This window comes from Aulostomus chinensis, chromosome 22 (assembly GCF_037954235.1).
Source record: "Aulostomus chinensis isolate RoL2024-O1b breed Wild chromosome 22, RoL_Achi_v1.0, whole genome shotgun sequence".
Classification (NCBI taxonomy): Eukaryota; Metazoa; Chordata; class Actinopteri; order Syngnathiformes; family Aulostomidae; genus Aulostomus; species Aulostomus chinensis.
In genome coordinates, this window is record NC_141341.1 from 14,591,532 (window position 1) to 14,610,308 (window position 18,777).

The following is an 18,777-nucleotide window of genomic DNA, read 5'->3' on the forward strand; positions in this document are numbered from 1 at the left end:
GGAGGAAATGCTGGGTGGGATGTGGAGGGTGCGCGCCTCCGTGCGCTCTCGGCTGGGACGAGCTCTGAATGGAGGCTGGAGAGTTTTGGGTTGTCGTGGTGCGCCATCCTCTGGCTCAACTGTTGCACTGTCTGTCTGCGGCGCTTTCTGAGGCGAAGACTCCCCGCGGGGTCATTCAAAGGTTAACGACCATTGCGGCAAAACCGACGGGCTTCTAAACAATATAACTAGTGACACGCTGAGAGCGCAATTTCTGCGAGGCTTGTGCACAGAAATGACGCCATCAGAACCTGTAATGTATGTTATGATGTGCGATGAGTGCAAACAGTCTGCGCGGTTAATAGAATAGCAGCTCATTCACCTCACACATGCGTCTTTCTACACTTTTCCTTGTTCTGTATTCATAAAGCAGCTCAATCTCAGTGTGCGGAAACCTTAATGAGTAGGTTTTTTGGAGGGGAGGTAAAACATCATATTATCTTGTAATGTCACCTGAGCGCAGCGCTGACGAATTGATGACTTTAAGAAAATGAAAACGCAGTTGAAAGTAGAAGGACTGAAAAAGTGAACGACAACACGCGCGCTCGTGCGTTGCACGTTCGCGGTCCACATAGCTTCGCTCTCGTGTCGACTTCTGGCTTCGCGATGATGTCAAACCTCGTGGCGGATTGTCTTGCTGTCCGTCTGACAGGTCAAACATCAAATTTAGACCAACATGACATCAGGTTTTAGGAGCGGCTGAACAGCGGAACTTGAAATGTAAACCGATGCGTAAACTAAAATGTAAACTGTGGAAATAAATAATCGTAAAAATGTGGGCCTTTAGGACGGAATTACGCGAATTCATTTCACGCTTTTAATGTGAAAGTGGCAACATTTGCAGGCTCAAACTGAACAGTTCCTGCATGTCAACTGATTGAATAGATTTTTAAAGCCTCTGCAAATCGGAAACGCCTGTAGTTTTCAGTTTCCCGTCTTCCACGTGTGGAAAAGCAAAATAAATAACTCGTTTTATGTGACAGTAAATCATGATTTTACACTCAGAAAAAGTAAAGACGATTGTTTAAAATAAATAAATATTTGTATTTTGTCGGTTAAATCTCAATAATAATAATAATAATAATATAATAAAAAATAATAATGAAACTCAACCTCTTTGCGTGAATTTGTGTGTTAACAAGTTTACATCAGCGACGTGAGATCAGAGCAGGAAAACAGCATAGCCGCATTCACGTCTGAAGACTAAACAGAGGCTCGCTCCTCGTTTGGGAACCGCCTTGTGGAATTTTTATGACATCTTCGTCCTTTGCTTTCCCTCATGTACAATTTCCCCAGAGCATCGCGTCCTCTAGAGCACAAGCCCAATCCTGCGCGCCTGACAGAAAACCCACAGATACGTTATATTTTCTGGTTCAGGTATGCGAGCGCTTTACTAAGACGAGAAGAAAAAAAAGACCCCCAGAAGGCAAAATCTGAGAGAAAGAAGACCGGCGGTGGGCCCACAAACAGAGAAGCCAAGAAGTGTGTGTGTGTGTGTGTGTGTGTGTGTGTGTGTGTGTGTGTGTGTGTGTGTGTGTGTGTGTGAGTGTGTGTGTGTGTGTGTGAGTGTGAGTGTGAGTGTGAGTGTGTGAGAGAGAGAGAGAGAGAGAGAGAGAGAGAGAGAGAGAGAGAGAGAGAGAGAAGGTTGCATGCTTCTAACAGCTGATTTATGGGTCGGCCAATGGCAACAAAGTTCCCACGAAAATGATTTTCCCGACTCGACGCGAGGACACACCCAGGAACTAAATAAGGAGCAAAAAAGAAAAGAGAGAGAGAGAGAGAGAGAGAGAGATGTGGGGGGGTTGAAAAAAGTGAGTCCAACATGTCGGACTGGGAGTGAAGAAGATCTGCAGGAAGAGTAGGAGGGCAGTGCACTCTGCAGGCTTCCTCGGGAACAGAATATAATCTAACAATATTTGAATCCAGAATCTTCACGATTGTCATGAGGCGCCAAAAAAAATCACCAAAAGTCCCTGATGGTTTTTCTTATCAGGGACGGAAACTCGTCAGAAGAAATTTGATTGATTGATAGTAAAAAAAACAACAAAAAACACCACACACATGCAGACAAAAATAGATCAGTAAAGGGAAACTAAAATGGTGGAGCAGAAAAAAAGGAAATAACCTTCAAGGAATGCATTTTTTCAACAACTTTGGGGGCAAATATTTGCAAAGTTCAGAGGAATACTTGTCTTTGATATTGCAGACAAAAACGTCACAGCAGCGTCAACGTGAAGCGCTTTTTCTGTTCCCAACCAAACAACAAGATTGTACAAATAACGGTTATGCTGGTAATCATCTGATCATCGTTTGTTATGAGGAAGTCCCGAAAGGTCATGTACGCTCCACAGTGCGTGGGATTCCAAATACACACCGCCGCTGTTTCGAAGCAGAGAGCGTTAAAACTGTAAAGGTGAGGCAGAAGACAGGCTGAGGTAGAAGAAGCCTGAGGTCACACATGCACCGCAGGCATTTTGCAGTAAAAAGCAGGCTGCGACGTAAGCGTGGTGTCTCCGGCGTCCCCACAGGAGGGCGTCAAAGAGCGCGTCTTTCAACCACCATCCGCCCAGTTGCAGCCCATCCCAGCGGTTTAAAATCAACAACAAACAAATTAAGTCTAGGCAGCATGCAGAAGCCAGCCGCACGCGCCGAGATCCACCCGATCCCCCGATCACCGGCTCACTCAAACTGTCACCCGCGGCGTGGAAGCTTCACGTGACAACCCAGTGTTTTCAACAAAGACACGCTCATTGTTTACACTGCGAAAGAAAGAAACGCACCGTCTTACCTTCCCCGCCGACTGTCGCAACCGGAGGATGGAGTTGGCAGGTGCAGTCACGGAAGTCTCCAGCTGGGGACAGAACCTCGGGGCTCCCGGAGGGCCAGTGACGCACCGGGGTCTCCTTTCACTCACCGTGCCAAAACGTGACAGCAACCGAATCATCGTGTCTCGTCCCAAAGACAGCTTCTGTCCGTCAAACTCCAGAAAAAGAGAGAGAGAGAGGTATGAAAGGTAGAGGCGCAGCATGGTGGAAACATCCGAGTGGAAGCTGGAGAGCGTTAAATGAATGGCTGCTCTATTCCGCTATTGGAAATTATATATAAAAAGTTCATGTTCACGGCTCTCCGCCACGTGACGAGCGACAGCCAATGGGAGGCCCGGGCGCGTCGTAAAGTTGGATTGCCATGTTGTAAATTTTCATAAACAACAACGGATTTATGAGGCAGCGCTGGAGGGAGAGATGGGGGAATGTGTTGGGGAGGTGGGGGTGTAGAGAAGGAAGAGGTCATCGTCAGACGCCATCTTACCGAAGGAAGAGGGAATGCAGAGTTCAACAGCAATTTCCCCTCTTCTGCAGCCTGCCCCGTCTCGCATCCTCATAGCTCACATTCCCCAACCGCACCGTTTCCTTCACGCGCTGCAAAATCTTAATATTCATAACTGCGGTTATCATCACGTAAAGACTGGATGCGTGGAAAGAGAGAGAAGCTATTTTATTCCATTATTATACATTCATTTACAAGTAAAACACAGATTTGTCGTGTTATTTGACCTAATTTTTTGTGTGAAGTGGATTCCAAATGACAAGAGTATTTCACACATAGAAAATATCCTACCTGCCAGTGAGACGTCAAAGCAAACGCATGCACGAGCCTATTCTTCATATCACTTACAGGACAGAGCAGACTTCCAAACATTTACACGAGCGTATTCCTGTTTACAATCCAAGCCAGAGAAGAGCTTCCTAAGAATGTGAGGTAGGTTAGGGAGGTTCATCCAAAACTAAACAAATATATCCATCAGGAAGGCCTATTGATACTGTAAATAATAAACATGATACATTATTAAAAAAAAAACGACTTCATTAAATATAAAGAATAAATCACAGTCGGGAAATGTTTACTTTTACGTAGCCTACATTCAGAATAAGGCACAATTACGCACGATGCTGTTTTAATTCCCTTTTCACTGAGGGGAAGTAGGTAGGTTTTAAAGTGTTTGTCGAGTAGGTAGTTTTCCTTCAGGAATGTTGAGTCATGTAGTTTTATAGCGTATAAACAATAGTGCGGTTATTGCTCATTCATGCGGGTCCTGCAGACTAAACTGCTGGATGTTTATTACGTTTTTTTCCTCTTCAGCTGTTGTCATTGAGCGACTTTTACGTGTCAGAGTAAGCAAAACATGTGCGATTATATCCAAACACAGCGATATTTTCTTGTTTTTAATTCTTTTTTTTGTCCATTTCTTCCGTCACATTGCAGCTGTTTCTGTCTCTGAGCCGGCGCTCCGGGTGTCTCCAGTTTCGGGCTCTTCGGCCTCGCGCACCGATTGGACGTCACCGTCTTTTTCCGCTGGGGTCGCTACGTGTTCATCCTTGTGGTCTTTCTTCCACTTCATCCTGCGGTTCTGGAACCAGATTTTGATCTGTCTCTCCGTCAGGCAGAGCGCATGTGAAATCTCCAGCCTGCGTCTGCGGGTCAGGTAACGGTTGAAGTGGAACTCCTTCTCCAGTTCCAGGGTCTGGTACCGGGTATAGGTCTGTCGTCCTCGCTTACGGTTTGGATCTGATAGAGATAAAATTTATATTATATATACATATATATACATATATATATATATACACATATATATACATATATATATACATATATATATATATATATATATATATATATAAACATGTATAAACATGTATAAACATGTACACGTTATTTGTGCCGAATGTATGAAATATGATGCCGCATAAATGATTGAATAAAGTGGCTTGAACTCTGGAGCGAAATAAAGACTTGATGTAGAGAAAAACTAATTGCGCAATTAATGGTGGCGCGCGCGCGCGCGCACACACACACACACACACACACACACACACACACACGTTAATCAGTCGGTGGAAAAAAGTTCAAGGTTTTCAACATCTATTTAAAGTCGCCCTGCTGGGGTCTTGAGCTCACGCCTCCTTTGATACTGTGCATGTCTTTCCAATTAAAAACCAGCGGTGTTCTTTATACACAAGGAGTCAGGATTACGTTACACACTCACTTGCCCCCCCCCCCCCCAAATGATAACAAATGTCCCTGTTTACTTGCCTTCTAAATCCACCTGACTTCTTTATGCAGCTGACAATACTGGCGCATATTGATCCAACAATGTGTACGAACGAGTTTCAGAAAATAGCCCGAGCCTCTGAGTGCAGACCCAATTAGAGAGGAACTGCAGAGTGCAGGCGAGCTGATTTACACAACAGGCCGGGTCCTTTTTTTTCTTCTTTTTTTTTACAACCACAAAGGGGAGAAGAGGCTATAAGAGTAATAGGAGTGCACAGAAAACCCCCAGCGGCAAGGTCTATTCGAACTGCACACACAGAAGCGCTGGCCAAATGAATTTATGGCTGCAGAACTCATTAGTTGCGCAATAAAAGTTTTACGATTCTTTCCATGCAACAGCAATGGCTTTACGAAATTAACTGAACCTCTGGCGGCGGCCAGTGTTCCTATGTTTTGTAAAAAACATTGACTTTGAAACGGCACATACCTGATGTTGTCATCCAGGGGTACATCCGGTATTGTTTGTCCGGCGGTGAGGTGAGGGGTCTCGGCCCCGGATGGCAGCAGCTGTCGGGGAACAGGCGGCTCTGGCCAAACGGGCTGCAATGCGGTGTGTGCGCGTCCTGCCTGTGACCGTAGCCCGGGGGGAACATGGGGTGGCTGTGGCACACGGCATTGTTGACGCTGTAAACTCCAGACAGGGACGGTGCGAACGCGATGCCCGCAGCAGCCTGAGCCGAGCCATAGTCCTCTCCACTGGGTCCAATACTGCAAGAAGCTCGGTCTACGCTTGGGAACAGAGACCTACTCACCGTATATTTGTTAAGAAGACCATCCATATAATAAGAACTCATATTTTGTCTCTCTGATTTGTTGGCCCAGAATCCTCAGTGTCGTTTTTACGAGGTAGTGTGATATATGACAGCAATACACCCTAGATTTACACCAAACCCCATTTTACTCTGGACCAAAGAACTCACCCACGTGACTCAGGCCTGGCTGCTCTCAACCAATCAGCAGGCAGATATGGATTTCATTATGGCGCAGACTGCAGTGTGGGATTAACACTTCCCACACATAAACACACTGGAGAGGAAATCGCACACTGACCAGTGACCAAGAAATAAGCCCATTTTTTTGCTTGTTCTGTCTTTTTCTCTCTCTATTAAATCTAAGTATCAATTCAAAGGAAGGTTAATGTCGGAGAAAATGGCTGGAATATTAATCTACAAGCGCTCAACAATAAAAACAGTTGGATATAATAGCGGATATAAACAATCCTGGCTATAAACGCTTGACAAAGACAATTGAGAACAAGACTATGTACATAAACACGTTTGGTTTTTCGTATCTGCGCCCCCCCCCCCCGTGTGTGTGTGTGTGTGTGTGTGTGTGTGTGTGTGTGTGTGTGTGTGTGTGTGTGTGTGTGTGTGTGTGTGTGTGTGTGTGTGTGTGTGTGTAGACGAGATACATTTTAGAAAATATACAAAATAACAGAATTAGTTTTAAAATATTGATAATCTCATTTGTTTATCAAGATCCACATCGGTCGGGACAAGATAATAATTTTAGTCCAAATACATTGTGGTACTGGTGTTCCATCGTGCAGTATAAATATACCTTCTATTTTTGATTATCTTAAAATATTTTAATTTCTTTACAAATCGCCTACATTTATAGAATTTGTATCTACATTTATTTACACCAAGGCAGCGTTACTGCCGCGTATTAGGGGCAAAACCGACCTCCTGGGAAATAAGAAGGGTTTTCTTTGCAGCATCGACAGAAAAAAGTATGATATTGTGTCATTGCACACTAAATATCATTACATTTTTATGATCATATTCAAATTAATATTGCATTGTTATTCCTACACAAACAACTTTGAATTTACATTTGTTAAACAATAAACCATTAAAAAAAAGAATAAAGACGTATGATTAAAATGAGAGGATAATGAATATTTAAAATGGTGGTTGAAAAACGGAGCATTGTTGTTTCTGCATATTTTAAAATTATGAGTATTTTACTCTTTTTATTTTACCTCTATTTAGAACAATAAACGGGTTAGCAATAAATGTGATACAAATCAAGTAGTAGGCCTTCGTACTAGTTGTGCATGGAGATATTTCGTGGATAATAAATATTCCAATCGCTTTTTTGTGTCAGTCGTATTTTAGAAAAAAAAATCTGTTGAAATAAACAGATTTGTCGGTGTATTAAAATCTACACAATAAAAAGCTTCCCTCTTTTCTCGTTTCCTGTTGGTGTTACCACGCAACCCTTCTGTTAAGCGGGCCTCATCAGTTCACAATTACAGCGTCTATAAAGCTATAAAAACAGCCCAAAGACAGGGACCGTGATGGGGGAGCGAGGATTTGGGGCCGGCTGGCTGGGAGCTTCCTGATTCATTCATTCCCGCAGAGCCGCGGGCTGAAGCAGCAGCTTTTGCTCCGAGACTGTAAAAAGGTGTGAAATTGTTTGGCTTGACTCTTAAAACGTTACTACACTTTGTGTCCTTCCAGTGCACAGCAGCGTTAAAACTGAGGGGGAGATGTGGAACAGTGTCGCCACCCTCTGGTCATTCGTTGGGACTGCAGGGTGGGGAGGGAGCAGTGCGCATGCGCCCTAGCTACTGCTGCATTAGGGGAGACAAACACAAGCCTCAAGTATAAGATAAATGGCAACAACGTAACGTGGCGTTACGACGGTAACGTGGTGTTGGTCCAGGGGACTTTTCACGCAAAACGCTGAGGAGTTCCAGCAGAACCGCATCGCTCCATTTGATCCAACCCGAGGCCTGCCACTGTGTCTGAAAGTTAGCTTTATTGCTCCTAGTCCTTTAGGTCGGGACCCCGCAAAGTAGCAGAGGGCGGAAGGTTCCCAGGTAGAAACAAAGGATGGCTCCAAATGACCGTGAGTCCTGCGCGTCCCCGTTGGGAAGAATCCAATAAAGCTGATCATTTCCGCTCGGCCTTTTGTCCAGAGCGCAGCCCCACAGAAGAGAAGAAAAAACAAATGGGTGCCATTCTGGAAACGGCCTAATTGTGTCTGGACGGCCATAAAGCCATTAAAACTGGAATGCCAGACAGTGCAGGAGACCAGGCGTTTTATTGCACTGTCTCTTGTCGAGTCTTTGAAGTTTGGGTCCATCTGCGTCCACTAACGCGTCACAACAGCACTCCGGTTAGACTACAATCTTACCTTCTAACTATGTGAATTTATCCTTCTCCGCGCGGCCCTTAATGGAGCCTAAATGGCCTGCTGCATCTGACAGTAGAGCCGTGACTGCATGATCGAGCGTGGGAGTTTGCAGCCGAGCTCGCATGAGATATGGCGTTTCTTCTATATTTTCTATCTTTCTGCCAAATATTTCCCAACATGCAGAGACTTGAACCCTGCTCTTTGCAGAGGCCATATTTTAAAACGCCTCTCTTCTTCTTCTTGTTTTTTTCCCCCCAAATACGATTAAGACCATGTGTTTTAAATGGAACCCAACCTTTTTTTGTACCTCCTTTCCTACCCCACAATAACAAATATGTATAAATACGTGTGGGTACTGAAAGCAGTTATAAATTGATGCAGCAGAGGAGCAGCCGCGCCGAAAAGAAACGCATTTGAGCGAATTATTTTGAGTTTCAGCTGTCGAAGCCTTCGATGTCTTTTTTTTTTTTTTTTTTTTGTGAGTCCGCTTGCCCCGCAGCGCTTTGCACCCCATAAAAGGTTATAGCAGTAATTGTCTTTTACGGCTGTATACAGCCATCAACATCCTCTGCCAAGACGCCCTGCACTCTGCTCCAATATGCTTGTATTTTTTTCTTTCCATATTTTGTCCTTTGTGTGTGTTAGTGTGCGTGTTAGAGTGTGTGTGTGTGTGTGTGTTAGAGAGAGAGAGAGAGTATGTGTGTGTTTGTGTGTGAGACAAAGGTCAACTCACATTTTTTTTGCAGTGCAACAAAAGGCGGCGTAAATTTTGTGATTTTGATGTGATGTTAAACTCCAATAAGTAGATAACGTGCATGTATTCGCAGATATAATTTGTTTTATTTAATAAATAAAGTACAAATTACATTTGAGAACCAAAAGTCAGACGGCCAGCAGACCGTGAGGTATTCAATAAGTAACCTACAGTGTTTTCTTTTATTTTTCTCTCGCTAACAAACACTATTTTCTTCCAAAATCTCCCTGAAAAGTCAGACATAATTCAGTATCTAATGCAAACAAATCCCCTATAATTCGCCACCGAAAGAAAAAAAAAATAGGTTATTGTAGGTAGTTGAAAGACATATAGGTAGTCAATCGTGTCGTGTTCTATAGCTTATAACTAATTCATAGAGCATTTTTCAAGAGGTTTCTGAGGTGTGAGCCTCTGCTTCAAAATGCGATCAGTCTGGGTTGTTGTTGGTTTTTTTTTTTTTTCCTACGGTGACAATGTTAGATTCAAACTCATGGTCATCAGTCAAAGTTCTAACAATAAGAGAGAAACGACAATAAAATTAATACTTTTTTTTGTTGTTTTGTTTTTTACAAACTATACGCTCAGCTGACTCTGAGATAGACAACAAGTATAGCTACAAACCAGAAAACACACACACACACACACACACACACACACACACACACACAGCTGGAGACATCCTTACACAAACAAGCACAGGAACCAGGCCAACTAATACACTTTAACGACTTGAACGAGGTATTAATCAAAACATTAACATAAGGAAAGAGCAAAGTAATTAAAAAAATATTTAAAAAAAAAATAACCAACAACGCACTGTTAAAATTGTGCAATATAAAGGTAGTCTCATCAAACTGAAGCCCAACATGCTTTTATACAAGACGATTAAGCCCAATAGTTTGTTATATAGAACAATAAGACAAGTTGGAAAACAGGGTCCGACAGAGTTAAGGGTTGTCACACGTAAAGCTCACTAACAGCCCAAACGCTGCACGTCAAAATACGCGTCAGTCACTCGTCTTTAGATGCGCCGTCTTTATTAAACTTCTTCATCTTCATCCTGCGATTCTGGAACCAGATTTTAACCTGTCTCTCGGTGAGGTTTAAGAGCCTCGCCACCTCGTACCTACGGTCTCTGGTCAGGTAGGTGTTAAAGAGGAACTCTTTCTCCAGCTCCAGGATCTGGTGCTTGGTGTACGGACAGCGCTTTTTTCTCGTGGCACTCGCGTGGAGCCAGTTGGACACTGGGTTATCTGGAAAGAGTATGGTGCGACACTGGTGTGAGGGCTCGTTGCTAACTGGCCAAATGTACAAACACAAATCAATCATGCGTGGATCCACAGCGAGATCCCTATTTTCTCCTCACATGTGCGTAAACGGAACTAGATTCACATGAAGCCCCCTCGTGTTTCCTTCTCTGCACACGTTCAAATTAAAAGCTGCAAATGTTATGTGGTATTGCAGCGAGAGGGAGCTGGGCCATTAACAGTCCCCATAAGGAAATGGCACGTTCAGAATGGCATCTGGTCAGACGCGCACCCCCATCACGCAGCCCAGTCCTCACTTTTATGCGGTATAAATAGCATGCGCTCATAAAGGACCCTGGAGTGACTTACTTGGATCGAGGCCCGGTTTCTCTTCGCCCTCCCCGTTCCCGTCCCCAGCCTGTCCGGAGAGTGCGTCCTTCTCCACCGGTGATGCCGTTGCCACCGTGCCGTTGGCGTAATCAGAGAGCAGCAGCGCCGTGTGCGAGCCGGTCAGCGTGCCGTCAGCTCTCGTCCCCAGACCCTCCGGTTTGATTCCGTAGTGATGGCTCGTCGGTAATCCGGTCATCGGCAGGGAGCCAGACATGGGTTCCAGTAACCATGACTGGTAGCGGCCGTCTGTGTCTGCAGCCACCGGGCCTTGAGGATGGCCGTAATGGTGATGATATACAGACGAGACGGTCCCCGGGAACTGAGCGGGGACGTGGCTCCATGACGGGCCGAATACTGCCGGTTTGGACGGAAAGGTACAAGTCCCAAGCTCGGTGTGGTCGCTGATGGAAGCGGGCTGTCTGGCGTGCTGGTACCCGGGACCGGAGGAGTACCTCGGCACAGAGAGCTCCTCGCTCTCGGGGAGAATGAGGGAATCGACGTAGTAACTAGTCACCGCTCCGGATGTCGACATGGCAAAAATTACACCTTCACATGTACGCAGTCATACAACAGATACATGCAAAAGTAAAACACACACCACACACACATACACATGCAGTAAACCCAGTCTCACAAAATAACAATGTGGAGAAATCAAGTAGCAACTTGGCCCCTCAGAGAACTACAGTGAGCTAGTAATGAGGAGAAAGGCGGCCATGCCATTGGCCAGCACAGACACGTGATCCTCAAGGCTGAACAATAAAGGATAAATCAATCCCTTTAGTCATTAAATACTCACCCGCTATCCTATAACAACCTCTACTTTTAAAGCTACCAATGGTCAAGATATGATCTGCATCTGTGAGATGGAAAATATGAATGACTAAAGAAAAAAAAGAAAAAGAACACACACATCCCAGCCGTCCGCTGCTGTTAAAACCTCCTCTCTTCCAAAACGACACACTCTCTCTCTTTTTTTAAATCTTTTTTTATGAGGTATTTTATAGGACACGTAAGCACCCTACCATTGCTGCTCACCAAAACACATTTTAGCCACCGCCATGTTAAAGATTCTTGGCAGCTGAAGGCTCGCTGGGTGTTTAGATGTGGAATCAAGCTCATACACAAACCGGATTTTGGATTTTAAGATTATTTCTTTCCTAAGATTCCGGCGGAGTCACAGACCGAGTCTCGCTCACCGTCAATCCTCCGTTTTCCAGCCCAAAAGAACTTTACACGGGAGAATAAGAGGCATTAGATGATGTGCTGCTCCAGTTTATATCAGTTTTAAACAACGCCGTTTGCAATTCAGTCCCAGCTATTGAGTCTAGTCTACCGAGGCAGATATAAAACCACAACATGACGCTTATTCCCCTACACGTAGACTGAAAGCTGCATTGCAAACAAGGTGATGTTGGACATTCTACATCCATTTTTTGCTGATTTTATGGTATAAATCTGTACATCGATCACATCTGGAGACAACGGACTCTTTTTAAATGAACGGGTTTTTTTTTTATCAACAAAACATTACGAACGTGAAGGATTTCTTCCAAAGAAACACATATATTCTTTTTTTTATATCTATTTAGACGCACGGGGGAGCTTGTATTTTATTCGAGTATTTTTTTTTTTTTTGCTTTAGGTGCTTTCAGATGTGTGTTTTTAAATGCTCAAATTACAGGAAAAACATTCCACGCAATAAAATAAAAACAATTGAAGTATTCTAATAGTGCAATGAGCCCGCCCGTGACCTGACAATGAAGTGGCAATTTGATTAATCTTTATAATAAATTAAATAAATTTCAATTTATTGCAAAAAAAAAAAAAATAGAAAAATGGAGAGTCGTGTGCGTGCGTGTGTGTGTGTGTGTTAGTATGGACTGAAGAGAATAATTCAAATTAAATAAACAAAGACTAAATATTCTCTATCTGACCCACCGGACTGAACCGTCACAGACGCATATTTGTGAAATATTTAACAAACCTCAAATTGGAAGCGGGGAGCGGCCGCGGAGGTTGCAAGAGCGTCTCGTTAAACCCGTTTATTATCTGCACCGCTGTTATCGCGTCGGACGGGCCTATATGCTGGTTTCATCGCCGCCATTAACAAATTAACTTTAATGTCTGGTAGCAGCTCGAGCTTCGGTGTAACGTTACACTTAAATAGAGCTAAAAATATGCTGGATGTTGCTGCTGGCGGTCGGGGGGGAAAGAGACGGTGCGACCCGCTCAACGGTGCAATTCTGCAATGTGCGGTTGAGGTTACAAAGTGCTGGAGGTAAATGAAACAAATAAATCAACAAAGAGGCACCGTGTTCACATTTAAATCAATTAAGAAAAACTTGAGTGGTGTTACGTTTGCGTTAGTAGTGTGGTGAGGAGTTTCCGGCGGCACTAGAAGTCAGAATTACACCGTCTGCGTTATTGCAGCATTTCTTAAAAGGCGGTTGCAGCCAAACGCTGATCCGAGGCTACAACAGCTTCCAAGCCGCAGCACCGACTCCTCGCATATTCCGCTGTGTGTTTATTTATTACCAGCAAATAAACGGCCGGCTTGGCCAACACCCCGCAAGGCCACATGCGATACGGCGCAGCTCTCAGAGGTGAGGGAGCTCAGGCGGCAGCTCCACGCTGAACGCTCGCAGTCGCAGCTTGTCACTTTACTGGAAGGTGCACATTATTTGGCCTGCTAACATCAAACGAGCCGAGGCGGTAAAGGAGCGGCCGCGCGCCTTTTTGTGCACTAAAAGTTCGAACAGACAAACACTTCCAGAGCAGGAAAACACGCCACTATGCCAATAGCTGTCGGGCTGTAAACCTAAATCAGGGTGTTTTTTTCACTCACTTTACCGCAGGGGCTATTCACCTCCTTTGCCTCTGCAGATAACAGCCTGTCTGGCGGATCTAAATATCGCCATAAAGCCCTTCCCCTCCTTTTGTGTCAGCCACTATTGCGCAGCGGAAGCATCCGGTCTCATTGCCCACGGAGGTCGCTGTTGTCCCATTCACCTTCCCCTTCCCCTCCACTGCAGTGGTCGTAACCGAGGCCTTGTCTGGCGTGTCTGCGTCACTACTACTCGCGGAAAACACTCACGGTTTTATCTTTAATCCAAACTCCACCGCGCACGAGGCAGCTGAGCTTTGTTTGAATCCTGCACGTGTCAACGAGGGCTTCTTTGCAAAAAAAAAGAAGGAGAAGAAAAGAAAAAAAAACAACAACAACAAGTCGAGAAACAGGGAGACATTACAGGAGACAGGTAGGGGGGATACACAACACCTCCCCCTCCTCCACCTCCTCCTCCCCTCCCCTCCCGAGGTACGCAGGAGGTTCAGCTCGTGCTTCTAAAATATCTCTGCACGTTTATTTTTTTAATCCGTTTATTTGCTTTTCCCTGTTGCTCTCGATGTATGGAACTGGGGCAATTAAGACAGTTTCATGTTGCAGAGTTAGAAATGGACCCCAACAACATGAAACTACCTAAACCACTCGACAGTCGATCCGGGCCTCAAGTGGAACACAACCGGCCGAGTCTTAATGCACAGCCGTCCTCGCTCCAGCCATCAAGTGTCCACAATAATTTCTGTCTACAAAGTACTCGTGAAGCCGCAGCAGCAAGGCGCACAAAAAGAAGGAGAAAAAATCGGACAAATTCACAATAATGAAAGGACTTACCCGAACCTCCACATGTTAAATATCGTATTCCCCAAAAATTAAGAAGGTAATGTTTGATCCAGAGGTGTATGTTTTATTTGTAGCAGCGAGCCGGGCCTCCTCTCCGTCTGAAAGGCTCTCCCACGACTGAAGCAGCTCTTAGAGGAGAGGGAGAAACCTCATATAGCAGCCAGTCATAAAACTCTACAATAGCCGCCTGAGCATGCAGCTAGACGGGCTAATATCTTAATTATTTCCGATCACCATTAGCCTTCCCGGCTCTTAAACACACGCACACACATGCCTACATATACAAAAACGAATCTAAACCCGCGTGAGAATCTAAAGACATTCTCCATTTTTTTATGGAGCCTGAATATGACACAAAGCCCGACCTCTGTTTTTTTTCCCCCTCTCCTCTTTCTTCTCTATAATGCAACCGAAATGCAACAAAAATACAAGCAGCTACTCCATAATGCGAGCTGATAATTTATTAAGCATTACACAAAAACACAATGTCATATGTACACAGAAATATACAGTAAAAACCTCGCTCCTTCACTTTGCGCAAGTTCCTCCGTTGCCTTGTAAACGTCAATAAAGATTGTTGCTCCGTTTATACATTTAGCTGATACATAGAATAGGCCTATATCATGGGTTACTACATCTAATGGTCAAAGGTGAATTATTCTTCCCTTCTGGTGATATAAAATGGGTGAAGGAATTTTCTTATGCCATGCAAATTTAATTAAAGTAAATCAAATAGGAGTAAATTTAGGGGGGTGTTTTCAAGTGAGGAGGGGGGGGGGATACGTGGACAGGTTCTTCCAAGATTTTTTTCTCTTTTTTTTTTGGAGAGGGAAGGGAGGGGAGGGGGGGGGGTGAAATTCATTTTACTCAACTGACGACATCTACCCAACCGTACGACAAAAGTGACCGAAGCAGGTCGACAATACAAAAACACAACATCGTAAAACAGAGAACCCACATCATTCTGCATGTTCCGCCTCAGTAGCTGACAGAGGTGCGCCGACTCACAGCGTGTCTGGAAATAAAGGTTTACTAAACCCACAGTGAAATGAGTCATTATGAAGTGGTGAAGGGAAGCAACGGTGAAGGGGAGAGAGAGGAGGAGGATGGAGGGAGAGAGAGGGGGTGGGTGGGGGGGGTTGATGGGGTGGGTGTCATAGATTTCACTATTTTTTTTCTTCCTTTTCTGATGTGATCACCTCGTTCATCACGAAAATCCGTAGTTGGATGTGAGCTCTCGGATCCTGTTTTCTCGCGTCATTTTCTTCAATTTCATCCTGCGGTTTTGGAACCAGATTTTAACCTGTCTGTCAGTCAGGTGGACGCTTTTACTGATCTCTAGGCGGCGCTCACGAGTCAGGTACATGTTGAAGAGGAACTCCTTCTCCAGCTCTAGTGTCTGGTGTTTGGTGTATGGACACCGTTTCTTCCGCCCGCTCTTTGCTGTTAACCAGTTGGCCGTGTTTTCACTTTTTGTGTCACCTGAGAGAAAAATAAGAAGGCAGATAACATGGTGTTAGGAATATACTGCACGAGTGTGTGTGTGTGTGTGTGTGTGTGTGTGTGTGTGTGTGTGCGTGTATGTGTGTGTGTATGTGTGTGTGTGTGTGTGTCACAAGTTATGGAGTTAAAAAAAAACAATATTAGCATATTTTTACACCATAATTATTCAAATTAAAGGCCAAAAAACGAATGAGTAAAATTCTGCACGCACAGACGTTACTGCACAGACATTTCAGGCCTGTAGTAATCCTACGTGTAGTCTGAGCAGGGATTGGTTCAAGGTTTACAGTATTTGTACAATAAACCCAGAATTTACCGAAACACCGCCGAGTTAAACCTAACCTACTTTAGCTGTCTTTGCCACGTTATGCCTGGCTCTTTTTTAGTTCTACGCATCATCTCGCCGCACTCACCTACGCAGTTACACAGCACTGTAATCCATTCATACCAGTCAAACCTGTAACATTATAATTATACACAATTAAAGGGAAGCGCAAAAATTCCAAGGGTGTTTACTCCTACGAACTCAAGTCAAATTTGGCAGGTGTTGGCGCAGCTCGAATTACCTTTAGTGTCCTTTGCTGGTCTGTCTTTGTCATGTTCCTCGGTCTCCTCTGCTGAGGAGCCTTCTGCATCCGAGGACTCGCGTGCCTCCTCGCTCCCCGGTGCCGCGCGAGCCTGTAAGTCTGCGTTTCCCGAGGACACGGGCTCCTCGGTGTTCCTCCCTTCCTGCGCCGTGGCTGGAGCTGCAGTCGAGGTTGGTGGCGTGTGGAAGCGGGCAGGAGCGGCGGGGTGTAGGCCAAAATGAGAAGGGGAAGGGTTCGACTGGGGGCCGTTGGTGTTGTAAAGTTTATGAGAATGTGCGTGCGTCTGAGACAAGCGGAAGTAGCCCGGCACAGGCACTGAGCCCCCGCCACCGCCATCGGTGACTGTACAAGAGCTAGAGCCGAGACCGGCTGACGTTAACCTTGAATACGTGAGATCTTCAGCGGTGGAGGCTTTGGGGCACTTGGACTGCTCATATAGGCAGTAGGTGCTCTCTTCTTTAATGTTCTGCGGGAAAGAGCAGGGCGTGACCTGTGGACCTACCGGGCGCTCTTGGTCCATTCGACATGACCTCTGCGCGTCCATCCACATCTCCATACTGGACATGTATGCGCCTGAAGCGCTAACCATGTTTTGGGGACCCACATCGCTTCGCTTACCCACACCTGGGAAGTATCCATAGTTGTGTAGTCCGTAAGGCACTTCTGTAGCTGCGCTGTGAGGCACGCACACCGCGCTCCCAGTGTAATGACCTCCACCGCTCTCGGTACGGCCACTGATCAGAGAATCCACTAAAAACGCATTTCCTGACGGACTGTCCGAACATGACATTATTGTGGTGTATTTTGGCGAAGGGAGAAGATAGCCCCTTCTGTCTGACATTTCTTGTGCAAAACATGCTGGATATGATTAGACGCACCCCCCAATCCGCCGTGTGGACTGTAAAACCAATGGAAACGCTGGAGGACAGGCAGTCCCGCCCACTCTGAGCCTACGTAGAAGCCTGAGCAATATCCATCATGGAGCTGAAGCAGAGGAAGACAGCGCAGCAATCAGTGTGCTCCTTCACCTCCCCTTAATGCACCACCATTACCCCGTAAAAGGGCCGGCGTCCACCAGGATCCACTCAGAAAGTTTAAAAATACACTAAAACAGGAATCGAATCATGCAAGTTTCCAAAAATTAAAAAAGAAAACCAACAACTAATGGAAAAGGTCAAATATGTCACTCATGACGGGCTGTTGCACAGCTCCACGAGAGGGGCAACCATAACAACGTGTGCTTCATAAAGCATGCAAAAAGTGACATTAGTCGAGATGCTAGGTGACAACCCGAGAAATTCAACTTTTTGTTGTTGTTGTTGTTGTTGTTGTTATTATTATTTGGTCCCACTAAAATACTACTATGATCTCAAGGTGGCAAATCAGGTATAAAAATAAAGGGCTGCTGAATCTCCCCAACCAAGACATAAAATAACAAAGCCATGGGGCATAGCGGTAATAAAGTCTTTTAGGAGAATTCGCCTTTGGGCAAAAAGCCGTTTTATATGGCGCATCCTCCAGCGACGAGACAGCGTGAGTTCTTCCGCACTCAGCAAAGGTGCTTCACTAATGTTGTTTGCGGCTAAAAAGCACTCAAATCAAAGAATACTTTCTTAAAATGTTTCGTTTATTTTTGCAGCGGGAGCTTCTTCTGGGACGTCTCGCGTTAACTTTGTAATCTTCTTATAGTACTCTTAAAATGGATTCTGTAAAAAAAAAATAAAGCTTTTTTTTTTATTCAGAGCTTGTATCTATTTTGAATTATATATTTCTTATCTCATGAGGATTCGATATTGGCAAAGCTGTGGGCATGCGTAGACGACGGCAAACCAGTTCACTGTCACCAGTAGAAACAATAACAGCGCATAGAAAAGTCAGAAAATAAGAATAAATGATTGTGTCAGTTAAAGCTTAAATTCTAGAAATATTCTGTGCTGGAGCGCAAGAATCTTCCCGAGAGGAAATGGAGACATTAATTCCAGCTTGCTGCCCACAGATTCATGACAAATACAAGCTCCTAGCCAAAACAGATCCACATTCCCAATGATATGTGAAAGAAATATTTTTTGCCTATAAACATTAGAAATTATGTGACGTGTATCACTAATTCTTGCGTCACTGGATGTCTTCAAACATTTAGAAGGCGCAAATTTGTTTTCTGCACCTGAGTGCGCCACATTTAGAAAAGAGAAGCTGCTGTTTACAAGACACAGAGGCTAAAAAAAAACTAAATAAACGAAGCAGGTTTTCTGGGTTTTTTTAAAAATATAAAATCCTATTTAAGAGTAAAAATAAAAGTTTGTTTAGACGCCAAAATCT

General features: G+C 44.6%; 3 protein-coding genes across 3 annotated transcripts; all 3 read right to left on the reverse strand.

The window, feature by feature from the left end:
- Window positions 1–3,542: 3,542 nt before the first annotated feature.
- Window positions 3,543–5,942, reverse strand: LOC147240947 (homeobox protein Hox-A7-like). Its single transcript, XM_086192940.1, has 2 exons — window positions 5,576–5,942; window positions 3,543–4,605 (listed from the first exon to the last, which is right to left on the reverse strand). The coding sequence occupies exons 1-2, from the start codon at window positions 5,940–5,942 to the stop codon at window positions 4,292–4,294; spliced, it is 681 nt and encodes a 226-aa protein (XP_086049066.1). The 3' UTR covers window positions 3,543–4,291.
- Window positions 5,943–9,214: 3,272 nt separating this feature from the next.
- hoxa9a (homeobox A9a) lies at window positions 9,215–11,584 on the reverse strand. The gene is made up of 2 exons (XM_086192761.1): window positions 10,663–11,584; window positions 9,215–10,299 (listed from the first exon to the last, which is right to left on the reverse strand). Exons 1-2 carry the CDS (start codon window positions 11,213–11,215, stop codon window positions 10,058–10,060), a joined length of 795 nt encoding a protein of 264 aa, XP_086048887.1. The 5' UTR covers window positions 11,216–11,584; the 3' UTR covers window positions 9,215–10,057.
- Window positions 11,585–14,827: 3,243 nt separating this feature from the next.
- On the reverse strand, window positions 14,828–17,556 carry LOC147240949 (homeobox protein Hox-A10a-like). The gene is made up of 2 exons (XM_086192884.1): window positions 16,438–17,556; window positions 14,828–15,850 (listed from the first exon to the last, which is right to left on the reverse strand). Exons 1-2 carry the CDS (start codon window positions 17,297–17,299, stop codon window positions 15,576–15,578), a joined length of 1,137 nt encoding a protein of 378 aa, XP_086049010.1. The 5' UTR covers window positions 17,300–17,556; the 3' UTR covers window positions 14,828–15,575.
- Between the last annotated feature and the right edge of the window lie 1,221 nt (window positions 17,557–18,777).